Raw genomic sequence first — 19,943 nt, forward strand, 5'->3', positions numbered from 1 at the left:
GACTGCTACGTCGTTTCCTCAGGTTGGAACACGCAACGTGCGTCAGCACGACCCGAAAGGCGTGGCTTTCTGGTGAAAGGGGCGGGCTCATGAATTATTCATTACCCGCCTTGCCCATCTACTTAGAAGGGTTTCCTAGGTTCGGAGCGGAGGGGCGAGCCTGAAAGTGGAGGAAGGGAAGGACCGGACCATACTGACCGTCTTCCTGTACGAACTGTAGTCACTAAAATGCGATAGGCCATTTTAACTCCCCCCCCTGCTCAAATATTCTCTGTTGAACCGAAAAGCAAACGACAGCACTAAAGCAGCCGATGTTTTCCAACTTTCTCCTCTCCCGAAGTGGCCGAGCCAGTTTCTGGTTCCTTCCGCCTTCCCCGCTGGCAAGCACCTGGGGACACCACGCCCTCCTCCCCGCCTCCACAGCGACGGCCCCGAGACCCAGGCCTCCGCCCGCCACTCGACGCCTGCGCACGAGCCCACTACCCCGCGGACTTTGACCCCCACGGCCCACCGCAGCCACCTCCCACGCGCTCCTTCCTAAAAGAACGCTGCGGCTCCGCGCCGGCTTATATAAAACGTGTGGGGTGGGGAAGAGGTTTCGGCCGGCTTGGGGTCTCCCCTGCCTTGGCCAACGGGGAGGAAGCTCTTCCACTATTATTGCCAGCAGAGTGCTTGGGGATGCGGGTCCTGTGGCCGAGGAGAAGGCGGCAGAGGCGAGACTGGGGAGGACAGTCTCAAAGTCATAAAGGAGACTAAAAAGCCGAATAGGAGTCAAGGAAAGAAAAGAGGAAGGAAAAAGCTATCTGGGACGGAGAGAAAAGTTAGGTAGTAAAAGAAAGATACGTCAGGAAGTCAGGCGCTGCCCCTGCCGCCTAAGTAAAAGGCAAAGCCAACGAGGATTATGGGATTTGTAGTTTTGCAGGGGCGTGCTGTTGGAAGATGGGGGGGGGTGCACTTACTCACTGGCGCAAGCGCAGCAGCTGCTTCCAGCTGCGCATGCGCCTCGCCGCAAGCACGCTGCGGGGGAGCGTGTGTTGTTGGAGCTTTCACGCGTCTTCGCGCCTTTTCTTCCTGGCGGGAAAACTGGATCGAGGGTGGAGGGGCTTGCGGAATCCTCTCAGTTGCTCGTTCTGCTCTTCGTCCTTAGGTCCTCCTCGCTCCAGAAGGTAGCTGACTCTTCTCAAGTTGCAGATAAAATTGCTAGGCACAGCGACCCCGGTCCCTGTTGCCTAAGGAGAAGTTTTCTCCTCAGGGCGACAACCAATTCTTAATCCCGCCTCCTTAGAATCTCTTATTTCAAACCCACCCTGAACAAACGAACAAAAATAACCCAATATAGTGGCGAACAACTAGGGCCCGAGTGGGAGTGAGGATCCTGAGACTTCAGCGGGAGCGGGAGCTGAGGGGACATCTCCCATGGTGGGAATCTCGCTGGGGGAGGGAAGCTAGGAAGCCACTCTTTTACCTTCTGAGGGGAATCGAGGACATTGACTAGGGTGCACACTTCATTGCTGTCCCTGAGAGAAATTGGTGAGGAAAGAGAGAGAGAAAACCAGACGCCAGAGCTCTTTTCTTTGGTTTTAAAGGTGGAATTAGGTGTTTCATTGTGCCAGACCTTGACGCAACAAAGGTTGTGAGGCGAAAAGTGGGGGTATCTGGGAGTTCGACACAAAAATGCTAGTTTGGTCTCGGTCACAGTTTGGGCCTTTCGGGCAAGAGATAGTGAGAAATATGAAGGAGAGCAGCAGGTCCCGAAGGAAGAGAGTCTGTGTCTTGGTGATAAAATGGCCATAGCTTTGCACGTCCTTGGCACGCTCTGAATCAAGAAGCTTTAGTTCGCAACTAATTTATGCATGTCTGTACGAGGTTTCGTTTTTAGATCCGGCAGTAAACGTCTTGTGAAGTGGGGTGGTAAGGGCAGTAAGGAGAGCTGGAATCTTTGCTGTTGGGTTTTCTTCGTTCTTGTTAAAAGCATCGTTTTAAATCGTGCTTGCTGAGTGCACACTCATGCACACACACTTTGCACACACATGCACACAAGAGAGAGAGAAAAGCAAAGCTAGTATTAATTCATCCAGGCTGGAAAATAAGCAGGAGGACACATGCCAGTTAGACATGCACGCCCAAAGGAAAACAGACTCTGGATTAAAAGAGATAATAAATATAGTGTTCAAAACTTTTTTTATTTTTATTTTTTTGAGGCTTATGGAGTCTGTGTTAGAGGACAATTCTAAAGGATTGATTTTTGTTCTGTTAGACCAAGGATTCAAGGAACAATATTAGGGAGGGTAATTTGTGAACGCATTCCAAGGGAGGGGGGACTAGTGAAGGGAAGGATTAATGTTTTTGGAAAATACTGGCAAGACTGAATGAAGTTTCTTTAGCTAAATCAGTGCCCAGACTTTTTGGTCTCAGAATCCTTTTACACTCTTCAAATTACAGAGAACTCCAAAGAGTTTATGAGATTTATACCTACTTAATATTAAGATATTAGACATTAAAACAAAAATTTTAAATAATATTTATTTATTTAAAAACAACAATCACATTAATAAACCTCATGCCATGTTCACCTAAGTAACATTTTAAATGAAAATTTTATTTTCCAAAACAAAAGAAAATTTAGCGTGAAGAATAGCATTGTTTACATTTTTGCAAATCTCTTTCATGTCTGGCTTAATAGAAGGCAGTGGGATTCTCAAGCTTCTGTATCCAATTTGTTGGGATATCTTGTTTTGGTTGAAGTATATGAAGAAAATCCAGCCTAAAATATGTAGTTGGAAAAAGGACGACATTGTGCATCTACTAAAAGAACCTTGGGAACCTCCAGGGGTCTTCATCCCACACTTTGAGTACCCCTAAACTAGGTGATTTCATCTCAGAATTAATGTGATTTTTAGTGTTCTAAGTGAGAGAAAACTGTTCCTATTTTTTGCAGAGCCTCATTCAGCTTGCCTTGGTTTCTTTATTATTTCTTTCTATTATTTCTTTTTCGCTTCTTATTTACCCTCCTTTCTTATCTTGAGTGGGTAGGATCAGGTTTATGGAACTATCCTGGTTCTTTTACTTTTTAGCTTTAAGCCCTGTTGGACATTTTTTTCTCTCTCCCTTTCATAAGGTAAAAAAAGAAATTAAGGCCTCAAATGTTATTCCTGCATCTAGAGCCCCCCAGTCACTGAGTAGCTGGTCAAATGAAAGTTGGTGGCATTTTGCATATTTATTAACCATATATGTTTTTTCCCCCTCTCTCAGAACTAGCTTCGAATATTCATCATTGTGGAAGAAGATAATTCATCTCAAACAGAGGAGCCGTGAATGACTTGAGTTGTTAGAAAGTGACTTTCTGGCTTTCCATTCTCCTGTTAATCAGGTTAGAGTTTTTCTTTAAAGTAATGTTTCTCATCACATCCCTACCCTACATTATGGAGAACTGTTATACATCATTGCTTATAGATTTACGATGTCTTACTAGCTCAGCAATGATCCACAATTTTATCTGGTTGTTTGGGGCTCCAGAAACACACTTTGGCCTATAATAGCTCTGCATAGTTTTCGATCAGATTTGAACGTAACTACTGGGAAATTTTACATTTTTAGGTTGATCAAAATAATCTTTTTATCTTATTTAAAGAGTTTAAAATCAAAAAAATCATTTTAGGTGGTAACACATATGTTATAAAATATCAAAGATACACAAGGGGGTACATTGAAAAGTAAATCTCCCTTCCTCCTCTGTCCCCAGTCATCCAGTCACTCCAGAGTGGCACTTTTATCAGGTTCTTGTGTATTCTTCCAGAGATAGTATGTGGATATACAAGCGTATTATGTAGATATACATTTTAAAAAATTAAATGTTACCTCAAACATGCTAATTTTCATTTTGCTTTGCTCATACAGTATAGCTCTTCTTGTAATTTAGTTTTCGTTCACAGAGGCTTCTCATGATCCTTTTTGGAATTCTGGAATCTAGGAGAAGATATGTTTGTCATTTGTGGTCAAATTAATATTCCTCTTGCAGCCTAATTTTATTCAGCTTCTAGCTTTTGTTTGGGATTATAATAAAGAAGGAGACCGATTTGCTGCAGTGTTTCTCCCCCAAATTCCCACTTGCCTTTTTTCCTGGAACATATACTTTTGGAGGTTGATGGTGATGCATTAAGATGGAAATTGTGAAAAAAAAATGTGCTCCTTAACACAAATGAAAAGAAGTTGCTGTGCAATACACATCTGAATTATTCACATTTATAGAAATAAGAAAACAGACATAAAAATGCCAAAGGGTAATTTAAACATACTTTGCACTCAGCCATGCTGTGGCCATACTAAGTCAAGTGCCTAAAACAGTTTTTGAGTTCATCTTGGGATCTAGAGGGAGGAATCCTATACTTTGAACAGCTGAGTGTTTACTCTAGCGTGGCATTTCAGGGTCCTAAAATTTTCAGATTATTTAAAGGGAATTGTACACGAACAAAAGGATCCATTTTATGCTGCTTTGGGGTCTCTTTATGGTGGGAGATGGCAGAGTTGGAAGAGTGAACTTCAGGTCCAGGGCCTTCAAAATGCTCAAAACCAACAATCGGAGATGAGATCATTGAGAAGGATAGACGTTATTAGCAGGATTCAGATGTGAAAGGCCTGGGTTAATCTTGACTCTACCATGTATTAATACAGAAGCTTTGGGGAAACCTCTTAACCTTTCTTTGCATACTTTTTTATCTGTAAAAAGGCAAGATGGACTTTATGACTTCTAAAGGCCCTCCCAGAGCTACAATGCTTATTTTAATTGTTAATAGTATTAAGCATGGTTTAAATGCTCTAAGCCTAAAAAAATCAAAGAACATGTGTAAGGGCTATAAGAAGTTTAGTTTGATAAAACAAAAAGCAATTACTTTCTAACAGCTGGGTAGAAATAATGTGATTAGTGGGAATGTGTAAATTAGAAAAATGTATAAATTACTGGAACTTCCCAAGATGAATGTTGGCACTCTGGGAGCCATGAATGTGTGGAGGTATTGATCTTTTTAGCGTTTGGTGTATTTGGAAGCTCTCTACTTAGCTGCCTATGACTGTGAGCAGCCTGGTTCTTTTACCCCCAAAGTACCTACAAATATCATCATCTATGTGTGTTTTCAATTTGTACTTTCCATATGAGCTTTCTGTGTGTGCTGTGATAAGGAAATGGTTGTGAAGTACTGAATTAGACTATTGGGATGCAGCTTAGCACAGTTAATAGCACAAACTTTGAAACCAGAAGGGTTCTAATTGTGATTTTACCATTTATCAATTACTTAATATCTCTAAATCCCTCTAAGCTCAGTTTCACCAAGTGCAAAATGGTATCAATCTCATCAATTTATTGTGAGAATTAAATGAGATAATATATTTAAAGGGTAAGGGATATAGTCAGTGCTCGATAATATTGGCTCTTAGTAGCAGTCACAATGTCGATAAGAATAATGAAGCGTATCTCTGTAGTGTAGAACATCTATGAGTAGATTGTTGCAGATGAACTATGAATATCAAGTGAAGGTACTAAGTTCTTATTCCTAGCTTCTCTGGGAACTCCTGCTGGTTACCAAATATTTCTGAGCCATGAATACAGATTGCTAGAATCCAGAACACTGGGAAATTTATTGGACTAGAAGATCTAAGTAAAGAGGAAAATATACATTATAGTGATGCGAAAAAGGAGGTTCTCTATACAGAGGGACCTCTGAATTAGGTCAGAAAGTTGTCAGATTATTTGTGTTCTAAGTATCTAGAAGTACCTTGTAAAATGAGCTTATCCCTCTGAAGAAAACTTGCACTCTTTAACTCCCAGGACTGTCTAAACCCACCTGTTCTTGCATCACTATCACTACCATTTCCACCTCCTTGCGAGTGCCTACCTCATGTAGGGCATGGTTCTGGGCACTTAAAACACTAAGCATTGTTGCTAATCTTTAAAACAGTGGGGTCTCATCCCCTGGTATGTGGTTGGCACTGCTGAGGAGGTAGAAGTGTAGTCAAGGAGGCAGACATGTAATTCAGGGTTCCCAGACAAGAAGATCAAAAAGTTTAAAGGCGTGTCTAATCAAAGACATAACAGTTAATTTCTTTCTTCTAACAGAGGTAAAGGAAATATAGCTTCTGAGCTGAATAATGACAACGTTGCAGAATGAAGAAGGTGAGTCAACGGCGAGGGAGGTTCACTTTTGGTATTTCTCTCATTTCCCACAAAAGGGCAGCTCAGATCACATATATTTTGTGTCTACTCTGTTTAAATTATTACTCTGCTAGACACTTTGAATGCTATCAATATGACTTAGAAACAGTCGTGCTCAAAGAGCTTATGATCTAGTAGGGAGAGAAAAGACATGTAAATATCTATAACATAAAGTTGAATCTGGCAAATACCACAAGAGAGGTACAAAGTACTATGGAAGCTCAGAAGGAAGAGCTATTATTTATACCTGGAAGAATTAGTAAAGTTTTCATGGAGGAGGTGTCAGAAGAGCTGGGTCTTGTCATTTTTGATTGGAAGACGTATAGGAGTAAGGAAGAAAGGATGTTGTAAATAAAAACCTTCTGCCTCTATAATTTTTTTTTTATTACTCCAGTTGCCCATAAAACTTTATCCAAAGTGAAAATCAGCAAATTAAACATTTTTCACATTGGAATAATTCACCTTACTGCATGCTGATACTTATCACCTCTGAATTACTTAGTGGTTCCCAAACCTGGCAGTGCATTAGAGTCATCAAGAGAGCCTTGTAAGATTATAGATTCCTGGGCCTCACTCCAAACTACTTCATCAGAATCTCAGGGCTGGGGACTGTGGGACAGAGGTGGGGAGAAACCCAGGAATCTGATTTTGTTAAAAGCACTTTCTAGATAACTTTGGTATGGTCAGGGTAATTGGCAGTCTCTGTGTTAGACCATGTGTTTCATGATTCCATTTGGTGATCAAATTTATTTCAGAATGTGGGAAGGGACCAAAGAAAACCTTTGCCCCACCTACAAAAAAACTGCACAGCCTGATGCCCTGTAGCCTTAACTTACCCAAGGAAGAGAACCTGGGAGTCAGTTACCCAGTTGCAGGGGCCAGACCAAGCCCTCCAAATGCCAGATTAGAGAAGAAGGAGGAGAAACTAAACACAGAGAATGGTCCAGGCAGTGGCCAAGAGAAGAAAGGAAAAGATCAAGACAAGAAAGCAGAGAAGAAAGGAGAAAAGGTATCAGTCACGTTATGGTCTCTAGTAAGACAGTCTCTTCCCCCTACCCTCCATCTAGCCTAGACCAACAGAATCTTTTCACATTGGGGAAATTCATTCTGTAAATTCAGTTTTTTATTCCTTTTTGAGGTTTTCATTTTCTTCTCTAAGAGGTAAAAATGCTTTCATAAAAGCACTTGGCAGAAAAAAGTAGGTAGATAGGGTTTAAGTTGGGATAGAATTTGGCAGTAGAAGTAGACAGAGACTTTATAAACTTTTTCCCTTTTGTGACTCCTTTATTCCCAGGAAATCTGGGATAGAGTGTATGGAATTCTTAGGTATGCTGACTTCCTACTCTCAGTCCTGTGAATTTACTGCCTCATCTAAAGGAGACTGTAAGCAGTTTTCCTGCAGGAAAGAGCAAGTCTTACCAAAGACTCTTGTCTCTGCAGGAAAAAGCAAATCTTACCAATGAAGAGTTTGAGGAGATTGTCCAGATTGTGCTACGGAAGTCCCTACAGGAGTGCTTGGGTATGACTTATGGTGAGAGAAAAAGGTTTTCAGTTTGGTAAAGTGACCTTCATCTGAGTGGCAGAGCAAGTTTGACAGCTTTCTCTCTTCCCTTCATCTCCTAAGTAAGGAAATATTAGATGAGACTTGGAAATATTTTTGTAATGGTTCATCTGCTATTAACAGTACTCTAGCTAAGCACCTTAGATACAGAGAACACTGATTTTTAGAAAAGCAGATTACATTGACTTCAGAATTTAAACGCAATCTCACCTAAATTTTTTAAATGCAATTTAAATTCATTTCTATATGCTTACATTCCATGTGGAAAAGATAAATTTTTCCTAGATTTGAAGAACTCTGTCTCCGTTTACCCTTGTATTTTTCTGCTTCCAATACTGCTTTAGCATATGCTGAGGTATTCAGAATAAAGAACTCTCTAGATAGGCCCTGAGGCCTTCTCCGTGAGGTCATGAGGTTAAAGGAGAATGCTCTGAAATTTTTTAAGCATTTTCAAGTGTACTTCTATTCCTAGAGGTAGTTTGAAGAACAAATTATATAACATGCAGTACATATAATTTCTGTTATATACATAAAATAAAATTAATTTTACCTGGATATCTTGGAATGAGACAGATCTGTCTGGAAAGGCTTGCAAAAAGATACAGATTTGCAGTCTTTCCTGAAAACCGAAAGGCTTAATGTTCTATGATGTGACAAAGGCCAAAGGTATGCTCTTCCAGGTAACAGGTAGGAGACATTTTAATGAAACAGATGGTTAGAAAATAATGGAGTAGTTGTTTCATTTTACTTCTTCTCTGCTTATAGTATTTTGTTTTGGGAGGGATAGGATCTGGCCTTGATTTTGCACAGATTTCCTGTGCCCAGCCCATAGGACATGTTCAATCAGACAAGGAACCAGGAATTGCTTCTACTACTACTGATAATGATAATGCTGATGGGTAAGTTTATCCCAGTGAGGCAAATTGATCACAGGGTGGGCTTAACATTGCTAAATGGCTGGCTGGCTGGGTATCTATCTATCTATCTATCTGTCTATCTATCCATCCATCCATCCATCCATCCATCATCTATCTGTAGATTTCTTTCAGGAAAGATACCTGTTTGAGTTGGGAAAAATAGGCAAGAAGATGGATAAAATAATCTCAAGAGGTTTTAGAGAGCCTAGGATTCTTCTGTTCTCCTAACTTTCACCAGTGGGTTCGTTTGAAAGAAGAGTACTGTGAATTACTCTCTTCTAAATTTTCATTAAAAAAAAATTCACTTTCAGAGAGAGGCTAATGGTACCTCATACTCCAGAGATTTCAGCTTCTCAGGAAAATGGAGTTGTCCCTGAGATAAATACATCTGAACCAGCCCCACCAGATCCTGCACCTGCTGAGAAGAAATTTAATAGATTCTCCTTAAACAAAAGAAAGAAGGAATCTCGTAAGTATGGTCAGGCATATTTTGACATCTGGCTCAAGTACTTATTCTAGGAAATTGAGGAATGGGACAGTGGGCAGGCTGAGAATTTTACTTCAAAGCTTGAAACTGTTAGGCTGTGATTCTTCTTCCTTCCTTCACTGGCCTTTACTCTCTTCTTTGCCTCCTCCTGCCCCCAACCTCCAGTATTTTGTTTTGTCTTCCTAGACAATGAAAAAATGGAGAAAGTCCGAGGCAGACCTGAGCATAGACAGAAAGACCAACCAAAGAAAATGGTTCAGGATCATTCTCAGACCAGTGTCCATCAAAAAGGAGAGAGAAGTGGTTTTGGTGAGTTTGGCCATTATTTGGAAAACCTACTTGGGATTGAAAATTGGAGATGGAGGAGAGAAGCAAGGGTTAGAAAGTTAGAGGAAACTCTGCAAAGACTATCACTCACAGCTACCTGTTAGAGGATTGGCTGCTGAGGATGAGAGAGAAAGTTTTCATTCATTTAGTCATTCATTCACATTAACCATAGTTGTTGGGTGGCCACTATGTATCAGGCATTTTAGGAGATGCTGAGTAAATGCAGAGGAAACTAATGCAAGCCCTGACTCAAGAGAAGTAGATTGTGAGGAAGTCAGACAAGAAAGCTTCAAGTTGGGAGAGGACCCAAAAAGGTTTCCAAGAGAAGATACAGCTTGAGCCAGATCTCAAAGTATGATTTAGTCAGGTGAACTGAGGTGAGGATGGGGTTATTGTAATAATGACTGGCAGAGTTTCAGAGAAGAACTTATGGTTGTAGCTTTTGGGTATATTGGGGAAGGAGATAAGACTACAGGTGTGCAAGGGCCAGATCATAAAGAGCCTTATACATCAAACTCAGAGGTTTGGATTTTATTTTAAAGGGAAAGAGAAACCATTGAAAGATTCTTGATAAGATTTGCATTTTAAAAAGATCATTCTGGCAATAGCATGGAAGATGGATTGGTGGGAATAAGATTAGACCCATAGAAACAGTGATCCAGGCAAGAAAAGGTAGGAATGGTAGCAGTGAAGAAGAAGGAACAAATCTGAGAAATGTTTAGGAGGCCAGATCAATAAGATATGGTTGCCAGTTAGATATGAGAGTTGAGGAAGAGTTAGGACTCTAGGATGATCCTCAGTTTCCTGACTTGGGAAGCTGAGTGGCTGAAAGAATCATTATCTGAGAGAGAGAATATAGAAGAGCAGATTTAAGATGACAGTTCGCTGCCTGAAGAGTTTAGCTTTGGATAAATTAGGGGATCTTTGGAATGTCCAGGTGTTGATGAGATTTGGAGCTTGGGAAAGAGGTCTGGGCTGGAGATTTAGATTTAGGAGTCATCTTCCTCAGTGGGAATGGATGACACTTTCCAAGAAGAGAATGTGGAGTGAAAGGAGAAGAACACTGAATAAAAAACCCTAGGGAACATAATGTTCAGGGATTGCATAGAGGAAGAGCTGTTCAGGAAAAAACTAAGAAGTGGTCAGAAAAGTAGAAGGAAAACTAGGAGAATGTGGTATCACAGATGTCGGGAAAAGGAGAGAATTTCAAGAAGGAGGGAGTCTTCAGCCGTGTCAAACATTATTGTAGAGAAGCCAAAGAGGATACAGATTTTTTCTTTTTTTTGAGGATACAGATTTGAAAATGCTCAATGAACATCACAATTAGGAAGTCATTAGTGTCCTTGGTCAGAGCCCTCAGTAAGGGTGAATGGCAGGTTAGAGTTGATTGAAAAATACTTTTTTCAAATAGTTTAGTTGTGAAAAGTAAAAGACAGAAATCGGTGGATAAAGGGGAGTAGTTGCAAAGTTGAGGGAGGGTTTTTCCTTTTTTATTTTCTTTTGAAAGAGAAAGAGACTAGAACTTATTTATATGCTGAGGGAAGATTGTTTATAGAGAGGGAGAGACTGAAGAGATGGGAATGGGAAGAGATTCAGAGGATTACTCTTAGAAAGAAGGACACCTTAGCCTTTGTGATTTGATGGAGGGAGGTAAGGATTGATAAGGATTCATTTATTCTTTCAACAATATTTATTTGTGCCTTAATTATGTGCCAGGTACTAGAAATACAGGGGTGAACAAAATAAGATAGCCCTTGCCTTCAGAGAATTTACAGCTTTAGCATGTTAGACAGCCAATAAACAAATATATTATATGAAATAACTAGTTTTATGACAAGAAATAAAATAGAGCCTGTATTAGTTAGGGTTCTCGAGGGAAACAGAATCAACAAGAGATATCTATAAATATAAGATTTTATAAAAGTGTCTCATGTAACCGTGGGTACGCACAAGTCCAAATTCCGTAGGGCAGGCAGCAAACTGGCAACTCCAATGAAGATGTTCGATAAACTTTTCAGGCAGCGAACTGGCAACTTCGATGAACGTGTTTGATGAACTCCTCAGGAAATGAACTGGCAACTTCGATAAACTCCTCAGGAAATACTTCACTGGCTAGCCGAAGAAGTGAAGGTCCTCTGTCTGTCTCGCTTAGAAGTCCTCAACTGATTGGATTAAATCCAGCTGATTGCATTCTCTCATTGTAAAAGACATGCCCTTTGTGGGTGTAATCAGTCACAGCTGCAGCTAATTGACTGATGATTTAATAAACCAGCCTTCTGGTTCATTAACCAGCCACAAATGTCCTAGCAGTAGCGGTTAGGCCAGTGCTTGCTTGACCAGACACCTGGGTACTATCACCTGGCCAAATTGACACATAAACCTAACCATCACAGATCCTATAGTATATTAGAATATTCAAAAATTCAAAAATAAGTGGTCTTGACATCTGAGGGAAAAACAGTCTTCCATAAAAACAAAACACAGCAAACAAACAAACAAAAAAACAGAACCCAAAGTATAAGGAAGAGTGGAATGAAAAGTCAAGTAGTGTCTAATACTTACATGTGTATGTATATAGTTTTAATCGTAGAAGTATACTATGGTTTGCATATACTTGGAAGAAAACTTTAGAAAGACTATGCAGGCTTCAAACAAGGTAGACCAGGGCAATAAACTGCTCCTCGAGTTATAACAATGTGGTAATATAAGGAGCTGGGAGTATAAGTCTAATTTGGGCAGTTGGGTGGTCTACAGCAAGGGAGGTTCTAGGTGGAGTCAGGAAAGAGCTGAAAGGTTATTTTTGGTTTCATGTGAATGTATACTCAGATGTGCCTCTTGAGAACTTTTGGGTTACTGCAGGCCCAACTGACCTCATCTCCAGTTAGCACAAATAAATCGGTGTCATTAGATTTGTGTTGCTCCCTCTCCCAGGCCTCTCAGTATTACTGCATGGATTGGATTTTAGGCTGGGAGATGGGGAGTTCACTCCTGGGCAGTGCTGTGCATTGAACTGTAGTTGTAGAGAATGTGACAGCCTCCTGCTGCAAGGAGCTCCTACTCCTGTTCTTATAATTCCCGAGAAGGAGCCAGCCCTCCTGGAGTAGGAAGTAGAAATCAGAGTGTTCAGTAACACCAAGAGCTGGATAGTTACAGTTTGTAATCAGTATGGAAGGACTGCGAAGGAGAACAACAGAGAGTAAGGAGAGAAAACCATAGATACCTAATTTAGAGTGGGCCATCAGGGAAGGCATTTCTAAGGACTGGTTGTCTCTGAGGTCTCTATGGCTGTATGATTCGGGGTGGTGGTGGATTGGTTTATATTGATTTTGAATGCATTAAAGAAGGAAGAGCATATTTTTGAGTCTCTTATTTCAGTTTTTCCTGTCACAGATCAGTATCTAGTCTGGGCCCAGTGTTCCTCTCCAAACTGTGGAAAATGGAGGCGGCTGCGTGGAAACATTGACCCCTCAGTTCTCCCAGATAACTGGTCCTGTGACCAGAATACAGGTAGAACAGAGTGTGGAAATGGTTGGCTTGTTTGTTTTTCCATTCTTGTTGCTACTCTTTTATTTCCCTGCAGGTTTCCTTTAGGTTTAAATATGACATAGGTGTAGCTACCACTCAAGTGGTCTTTGTAGTACTTGGGAGAAAGGAAGGGATCTTCCTGTCATATCAAGTTGGACTGGGCCCATTGATTGTATACTTTGGATGGATTGTATAGTGTGTGAATATATCTCAATAAAATTGCATTTTAAAAAATGAGAGAGATGAACTGGGCGTAATGGACTGGAGGAAGATACCCTGCAGAGTTGTGTTTTGAAGAGGGGCATGGAATTGAAATGGAGGTACTGAGTGAATTCCATTTTCTTCAGCATTGGTCTGGCCCTGTCAATCCTGATTAGATTATTGGTATTGGGATAGTAGATATGGAGGGATATGGTATATATGGGGAAAAGCAGGTGAGAGAGAGATCCCTGAGTTAGAATTCTGAACTATTTGAAACTTTTTACTTGGAAGGGATTATGGTGATCTGGTCCAGTCCAGCTTATTTTACAGATGAGAAAACAGAGTCTCAGAGGAGTTACTGTCATGGTGTTACGTAGATAGCAGTAGAGCTAAAGTGGGATACAGGCAGATGCTTGGAGTCTCTTTCAATAAAGAGGGAGCACGCCTACTTCTCCTGGCTCTAGTTGCATTTCCTCCATGGATCTTTATTCTTCTTTCTCCATGTCCTTCTCCCAGGCACCCTTTTGGTCTCCCTTGTTACATGTGTATATCGGTTTCTTCTTGTCCTCTCCCCAGCCCTCATCCAGATTTTCACCTTACGAGCCTCTTCCCTTCTCTGCATTCCTTCTCTCTGTTGGCAGACTTGGAGTATAATCGCTGTCATATTCCTGAGGAGACCTGGACAGGGCGTGAGAGTGATGTGGCCTATGCCTCCTACATCCCAGGATCCATCATCTGGGCCAAGCAATATGGTTACCCCTGGTAGGGCACCTGAGATAGCCAGAGCATCCTCCATGAACTTGGGAGTGGTAGACTCGAGCAGGGAGGGAAGGAAATGGGAAGTATTTATCATGGGGATGGTACCTGCCTTAGAAAGGGCATGGGGTGAGAGAGAAGATAAGAGGCTCTGAAAGAGCATGTTTTCCAGAGATTGCAGAGTATAGGTGATATCCCCCTGGACAAAAGGTTCTGACAGTGCTACCCTGAGTGGGCAGAAAGGGGAGGATTGATCCAAGGCATTTTTAAAAACACTCAGATGTGAGAGAACTACAAAGCAAAGAGAACAAGGAAGGGTAGGATAGCTGCTTCTTTGGAGATGCTTCCTGCCAGATTTTGTTCTCAGGATTGTGGGCAGGCCCAGAATGCTAAGATATCTTTATCTGGAAGATTAGAAGATTCTGAGCTTCTTTGTACATTGATGGAAGTCACTTCAGTCATTTGGTGGCAAATGGAAAGGGTTGGCAGGGGGTCTATCTTTGGAATCCTTGGTTTGAAAACCTTATTGCCCCTCTCTGTGTATGTATATTGGCAAGTCTGTGTTCTGTTCATCTAACCCCATCTCTTCCTTCCCCTGTACTCCTCTGTCTTCTCCAGGTGGCCAGGCATGGTAGAATCTGATCCTGACCTGGGGGAATATTTTCTTTTTGCTTCTCATCTTGATTCACTGCCGGTGAGTTTCCACCCACCTCACCACTCATCTCCCTTATGAAGCAAGAGGTTCAGTGTAGGTAGGTTCTCAGGTCCAAGTAATGAATAAATCCATTCTACCAGATGTACAGGTTTACACAGACACAACCAGCAGAAAGGAGCAGAAACAGACACTTAACTGGAATGACAAACACAGAAATAAGTACTCACATAGAAACACACTTGTAACTAATTAAATATTTATCCCTTATTAGGACTTTTATGGGCAGAATTCCTGAGGTCAGAATGGAAGGACAGTGAGATGAGGTGGGTAGGTGAGTCAGGTTTACAGGTGCAGGTGAGGACTGGCATCCCCTTCATTGTGAATCTCTGGTTCTCCGCCTGCCTTTTTTGGCTAGCAGGCCACAGCAGGGGTGGGAGAGGAGGCCCAAACTGGACCACCTTTTATTTCAGTCCAAGTACCACGTGACATTTTTTGGAGAAACGGTTTCTCGTGCTTGGATCCCCGTCAACATGCTAAAGAACTTCCAGGAGCTGTCCTTGGAGCTAGCTGGAGCGGTGAGCAACCCTCAGGGGTCAGTTGTGGTATGGAGAACTTGAAAACTGAATTTTCCCTTCATTAAACTGATTTTCTCCCAGAGGAAGCTATGTCAGGAGAAAGTCCCATGTCTCACCAAGTGTGCCAAGGATGAGGTTATTCACGAGGGACTCTTCTTTCTACCAGGATTGCAGCAGGGTAATGATTTTTCTGTCTCCTTCCCTGTCTGCAGATAGCAGGCCTTCCTGAAAGACCCTGGTTTTCTTCAGTTTAGCCAAAGCAGTTGTAGCAGAAATGACGGCACAGGTTAACTCATGGTTTCTCGTTCTTGGCACTCTTGGCATATGGGGCCAGATAATTGTTGTGGAGGGTGTCCTGTGCATTGTAGGAAGCTTAGCTGTATCCCTGAACTCTGCCCACTAGATGCCAGTAGCGCACACACACACACACATAACCCCCCATGTTGTGACAACCAAAAATTATCTTAGTCATTGTCAGATGTCCCCTGGGAGCAAAATCACCCCTGGTTGAGAACCGCTGGATTAACTAACTTATGTTTCCTCTCAGTATTCATTTTGGGTTTCACTAGCCTTACAAATGAGCAGAGGCTCAGCAGCTCAGAGGCCTTAGGAAGGCAGGCAGTGGGTGTTCAATCAAGCAGCTGGATCTAAAGAAAACTTGTGAGACACTTAAAAGGGGAATCACCTGAACTCTTTTAATCTTGTGTTTTCAAGTTTCTGCGGGATTCACTTTGGAGAGCACACCAAAATATTTGTTGAAAGTAGTGCTAGGAATTGGTGGTAGGAGGTTTGTTGGGAGGAAGGAGGTGATGCTGGTGTGTCTGGGCCCAAAGATTAAGAATAGGAGTATTACATCAATACTAGGAGCCGGAATAAAGGTACTAAAGATAAAGTGTGGCAGGCAGCAGTATGTTGGGTCACTTCTCTAACAGCATCATTGACTCGAATCTTCTTCTATTTCAGAAAAAATGCAGGAACAAGGACTGCAGCCAGAAACTGGGGGCGGCCCTGATTATGGCTCAAGAGGCAGAACAGATCAGCATTCAGGTGGGAGAGTGTTCAGACTGACGTCCCTCCTCTCTGGGACTTGTGACAACAAAGCATACTGTACCCTCCACAGAAAACCAGGTGTCCTTCCCCACTACACAGTCAGTTGGGAACTACTCTTTCCTTCCCAGGCCAGATTTCCTTGACTCCTGAAATCATCCATTCCTTTCCCTCCCCTTGGACAAGTGGGATACTATCTCAGCCCAGAAAGAGAGAGTTTGCAGTAGGGGGCATCCTACTTCCTTATATAGCTTCAAGTCTGAAATATGTAAGGCCTAACCTCTGTTTTATGCAGAGTCATTTTTCACCCTCACAGTCTGCCTAAATGGTGTGGTGAGATGGAGAATGACAAATGGAAAATTTGCCCTTTTCAGTTATTTATTGAATTATAAATAAAGTAACCTGGAAAAAGAGATTATAATTAATTAGTCTTCATAAAAATCCAGATAAACATAATCTGAAGTTTCCAAGTGCAAATGGTTTAGAAAGTTGAAACAAATCTATTCATAACTAAAATCTAGAAAAAAGAGGGCAAAAATAAGGCCTGGTAGGACAGTGGGCTACTTGATGCTTTTGTTTCCTGGTTCCTCAGGAGCGGGTTAACTTGTTTGGTTTCCGGAGCCGATACCATGGATCTGACACTTGTGGGGAAGGAAAAGGTAGGAAACATGGGAGGGTGAAGGGTGGAGAGGGAGAGGAGGGATTCCTACATGGGGGCAGTGACTGAAGCTTCTTTTTATTTTCATATCCAATGTCATCAGCCTAGTTCCAGAGCCTCTAACAGGAGGCTCTTGGTGATGTCACTGACCTAGTATCCAGGATGGGTGGTGGAGAGAGGAATGGAAAAAGAAAGCGAGTGGGGTGGGGGGTACACGTGGCTTAGGGGTGTACTTCAAAAAGGGTGGGACCATAATAATCTAGGATCACCTTGTATGGAGGAAAATACCAGGATATAAAGGGGCAGAGTTAGATGACAGGTTCTCTAGGGTCAGCACCGTTAACTCACCCACTGGTTTATTGGATAAATTATTTAGCCTTTCCTTCCTTTTTCTATTCTAGACTTAATGCTCTCTGGGCCTAACAGCCCAGATTCCTGCTTGGATAAAGAAGAGGAGGAAGAGTCAGAGATGGAGGTGGAGGAGGATGAGGAAGAAGAGAAAAAGGTTAAGAGGAGCCTTCACTATTGGTTTAAATAAAGACCTTGGGGTTTCCTTTTCGGAGATTCCTGTAGGACATCTTGTTAGCCTGGATTTAAATTTTCCAAGGAATCATCCAGTTCCTGCCTCAGGGTGACCCAGGTTGACTGGCTTTATCTCTCACAGGTCTCCAGGGAAAGTGGCTCTCCTCTTTCCTCAGTTATTCTCTCTCCTTTCTCACATCTCTGAGAACTTCTTTCTTGATTATAATCTCAGTTCCTATTGTATAGCAGGTTGCCTCTCTGCACTGTCCCTTAGATATTGGGGATATTCATTCACTTGTCTCTTAGCCTCGCTTCTCCAGGCATAAGAAATATAGATTTTTCACTTTTTCTCCTAATTTTTAATTTACCAATTTTATTATGCTTGTGGCCTAGCTGTATTTCCTTGTCTTGTACATAAAGCCTTGCATTAACTAGTACTAAATGTAATGGGAAGATGACCACACACTTGTCTCTTTATTGCTAATGACTTGAACAGTATTGGGCTCACGAACCTAATTTGACTTCCCCAGGTCCACCCACCATCTATAGCACTCCACTCAATTAAAATGCAATTGTGTGTCTTAATTTATCTCTTTCTCATTTTCTCTCCCATCCTCAGGACCCAACTTTGCCCAGTCCCAAGCCAGCCAAAATACAGACCAGAAAACTCAAGCCAAGAGGTAAGCCAGCCAGCTGGAAATGAGACCTGTCCCACAGTTATGGGGAGCCAGGAGTAATGGTTCTGCAGGCGGCTCCACCTCACTGACTGTCCCAGCCCCAGAACCTGAGCACAGGGAAGGCTGACAGGTGGTGGCATCTGGGGAGGCAGCAGCCTCTTGGCTTCTGGATGTTAAATTGCAAAACCTTAGGTTAAAGATGGGATGTTTAAATTCTTAGCCAAGAAGGACGACTTCCTGGAGAAGGCAGGCTCTGGGGAGAACTGTGAGGAGAGGAAAGAGAAGATCCAGGAAAGACCTGGGGCAGGGCGGAGACTAAAGGTGGGGAGTTTATGGACCCTTGCCTCGTTGTCTTTAGAGAAAAATAAATTTCCTTCATTTTTCTTTTTGGGGGGTGGGGAATAGGCACAGCAAATGGGCGAGACAGGACCCTGCAAAGGAAGATAATGAAGAGATGTCTGAGAGAAGATTCCACAGCATGTCCTTCACACACAATGGGAAGGAAAGAAGTCCAGGGGACTTCAGACACTGACCAGCCAGGTAAGGCTGAAGGCCTGGGAAAAACCATGGGAAAAACGGGATTCATGTCTTCACATCCCCCTCCTTAGATCATTTCTTAACATTTCTACAGCTTTCCATTAATTTAAAGAAAGAATAAAATAAAGCCAAAAGGGTATCTCTCAGACTGTACTATACAGCACACCCCATACTTCCTGATTTGATTCAATCCAGGCATAAAAGAATGTTAGGAACACGGGACCTAATGTTTATTCAGTATTGCCGGGGGTTAGGTGGACACTTCTGCACATTTCCTTTAATTCTTTCAGTATCTCTGTGACTTGGGTCTTTGCCATTAAACGTAAGGAAACTGAGGCTCAAAGGGTTTAAAATTTGCTCAAGACCCATGTCTAGAATATGACTGATTCATGACTTCAGGACAGGTGTTCCACTGAAATAGGTCATCTTGTCCAGAGATTTCTTGGAAATAGGAATTTTGAGTTTTACCTGTGCAAAGATGAGGAGAGAGTGACCTGACAGGACTCAGCTTTGTCACCATTTCATCTAGGCCCTAAGAAAAAATTTAAAGCTCCCCAAAGCAAGAGCCCAGCAACCAGCTTGTCTGAGAAAAAAGGAGCTAAAATGGTGTCAAAGGGCCCGAGCCCCCCAGCTCCCAGTGGAGCCTATCCCACGATGAGGACAGCAGGGCCCGGGCCCCAGGAACCACCGAACCCAGAGGCTGGAAGTTTCCCCCCTGAAGGGGAAGCCTCCAGTGACCTGGACCTAGAGCAACTCATGGAAGATACTGGAAAAGAGCCTGAGCAGAGAGAGGAGCTGCAGGGTACAGATGAAGAAGTGGAGTCCCCCATGGCCTTATTTGAGGAATAGTCGTGTGAGCACACCTTCCTTTCTGTTCTCTCACTCCCTTCCCTGGAGTGCAGGAGAGAGAGCCTCTGTGGGGTCCTTGAGAGATTTGTAAGTGCCCGTGCTGTTAAACTCAGAGTTGTGCAATTTACGTATTAATAAAACACGCTACTGGTTTCATTGGTTTGGTTTGTCTCTAACCAAATGCTTCCTTTTTGCTTTTCCTTCCCCTTGGGGTCACTGTGGGACATTGCCATTTCTGGTGGGAAAATCCAGGGAGGGCAGTGACACCCGCCTTCTGGAAGCACATTAAGAAGGGCAGATCTGGGGCCCCATCATGGCTCACAACTCACCAGGTAAGGGAAAATCCCTTTAACCACTCCAGTTCTTAGTTTGCAGGCCTCAAAACGGTACATCATCTTTATAAATGAGCTTTATAAATGAGGTAATACACGTAAAGCACTTAAC

The 19,943-nt window shown here is 42.3% G+C and overlaps 1 protein-coding gene across 9 annotated transcripts; it reads left to right on the forward strand.

The window, feature by feature from the left end:
• The first annotated feature begins 272 nt into the window (after positions 1-272).
• ZCWPW1 (zinc finger CW-type and PWWP domain containing 1) lies at positions 273-19,736 on the forward strand. Of its 9 annotated transcripts, none has more exons than XM_037814157.1 (18): positions 273-1,166; positions 3,253-3,370; positions 6,110-6,166; positions 6,961-7,214; positions 7,646-7,736; positions 8,548-8,665; positions 8,995-9,152; positions 9,357-9,479; positions 12,888-13,004; positions 13,865-13,985; positions 14,598-14,673; positions 15,105-15,209; positions 16,173-16,256; positions 16,849-16,915; positions 17,316-17,419; positions 18,056-18,116; positions 18,519-18,653; positions 19,180-19,736. In XM_037814157.1, exons 3-18 carry the CDS (start codon positions 6,142-6,144, stop codon positions 19,497-19,499), a joined length of 1,959 nt encoding a protein of 652 aa, XP_037670085.1. In that variant the 5' UTR covers positions 273-1,166; positions 3,253-3,370; positions 6,110-6,141; the 3' UTR covers positions 19,500-19,736. The 9 variants fall into 9 exon arrangements, with proteins under 9 accessions (XP_037670085.1, XP_037670087.1, XP_037670088.1 ...); XM_037814159.1 differs by having other exon boundaries at positions 8,554-8,665; XM_037814160.1 differs by having other exon boundaries at positions 274-1,166; positions 7,646-7,724; positions 8,554-8,665; positions 19,180-19,735.
• The last annotated feature ends 207 nt before the right edge of the window (positions 19,737-19,943 follow it).

Source organism: Choloepus didactylus, chromosome 21 (assembly GCF_015220235.1).
Source record: "Choloepus didactylus isolate mChoDid1 chromosome 21, mChoDid1.pri, whole genome shotgun sequence".
Lineage (NCBI taxonomy): Eukaryota > Metazoa > Chordata > Mammalia > Pilosa > Megalonychidae > Choloepus > Choloepus didactylus.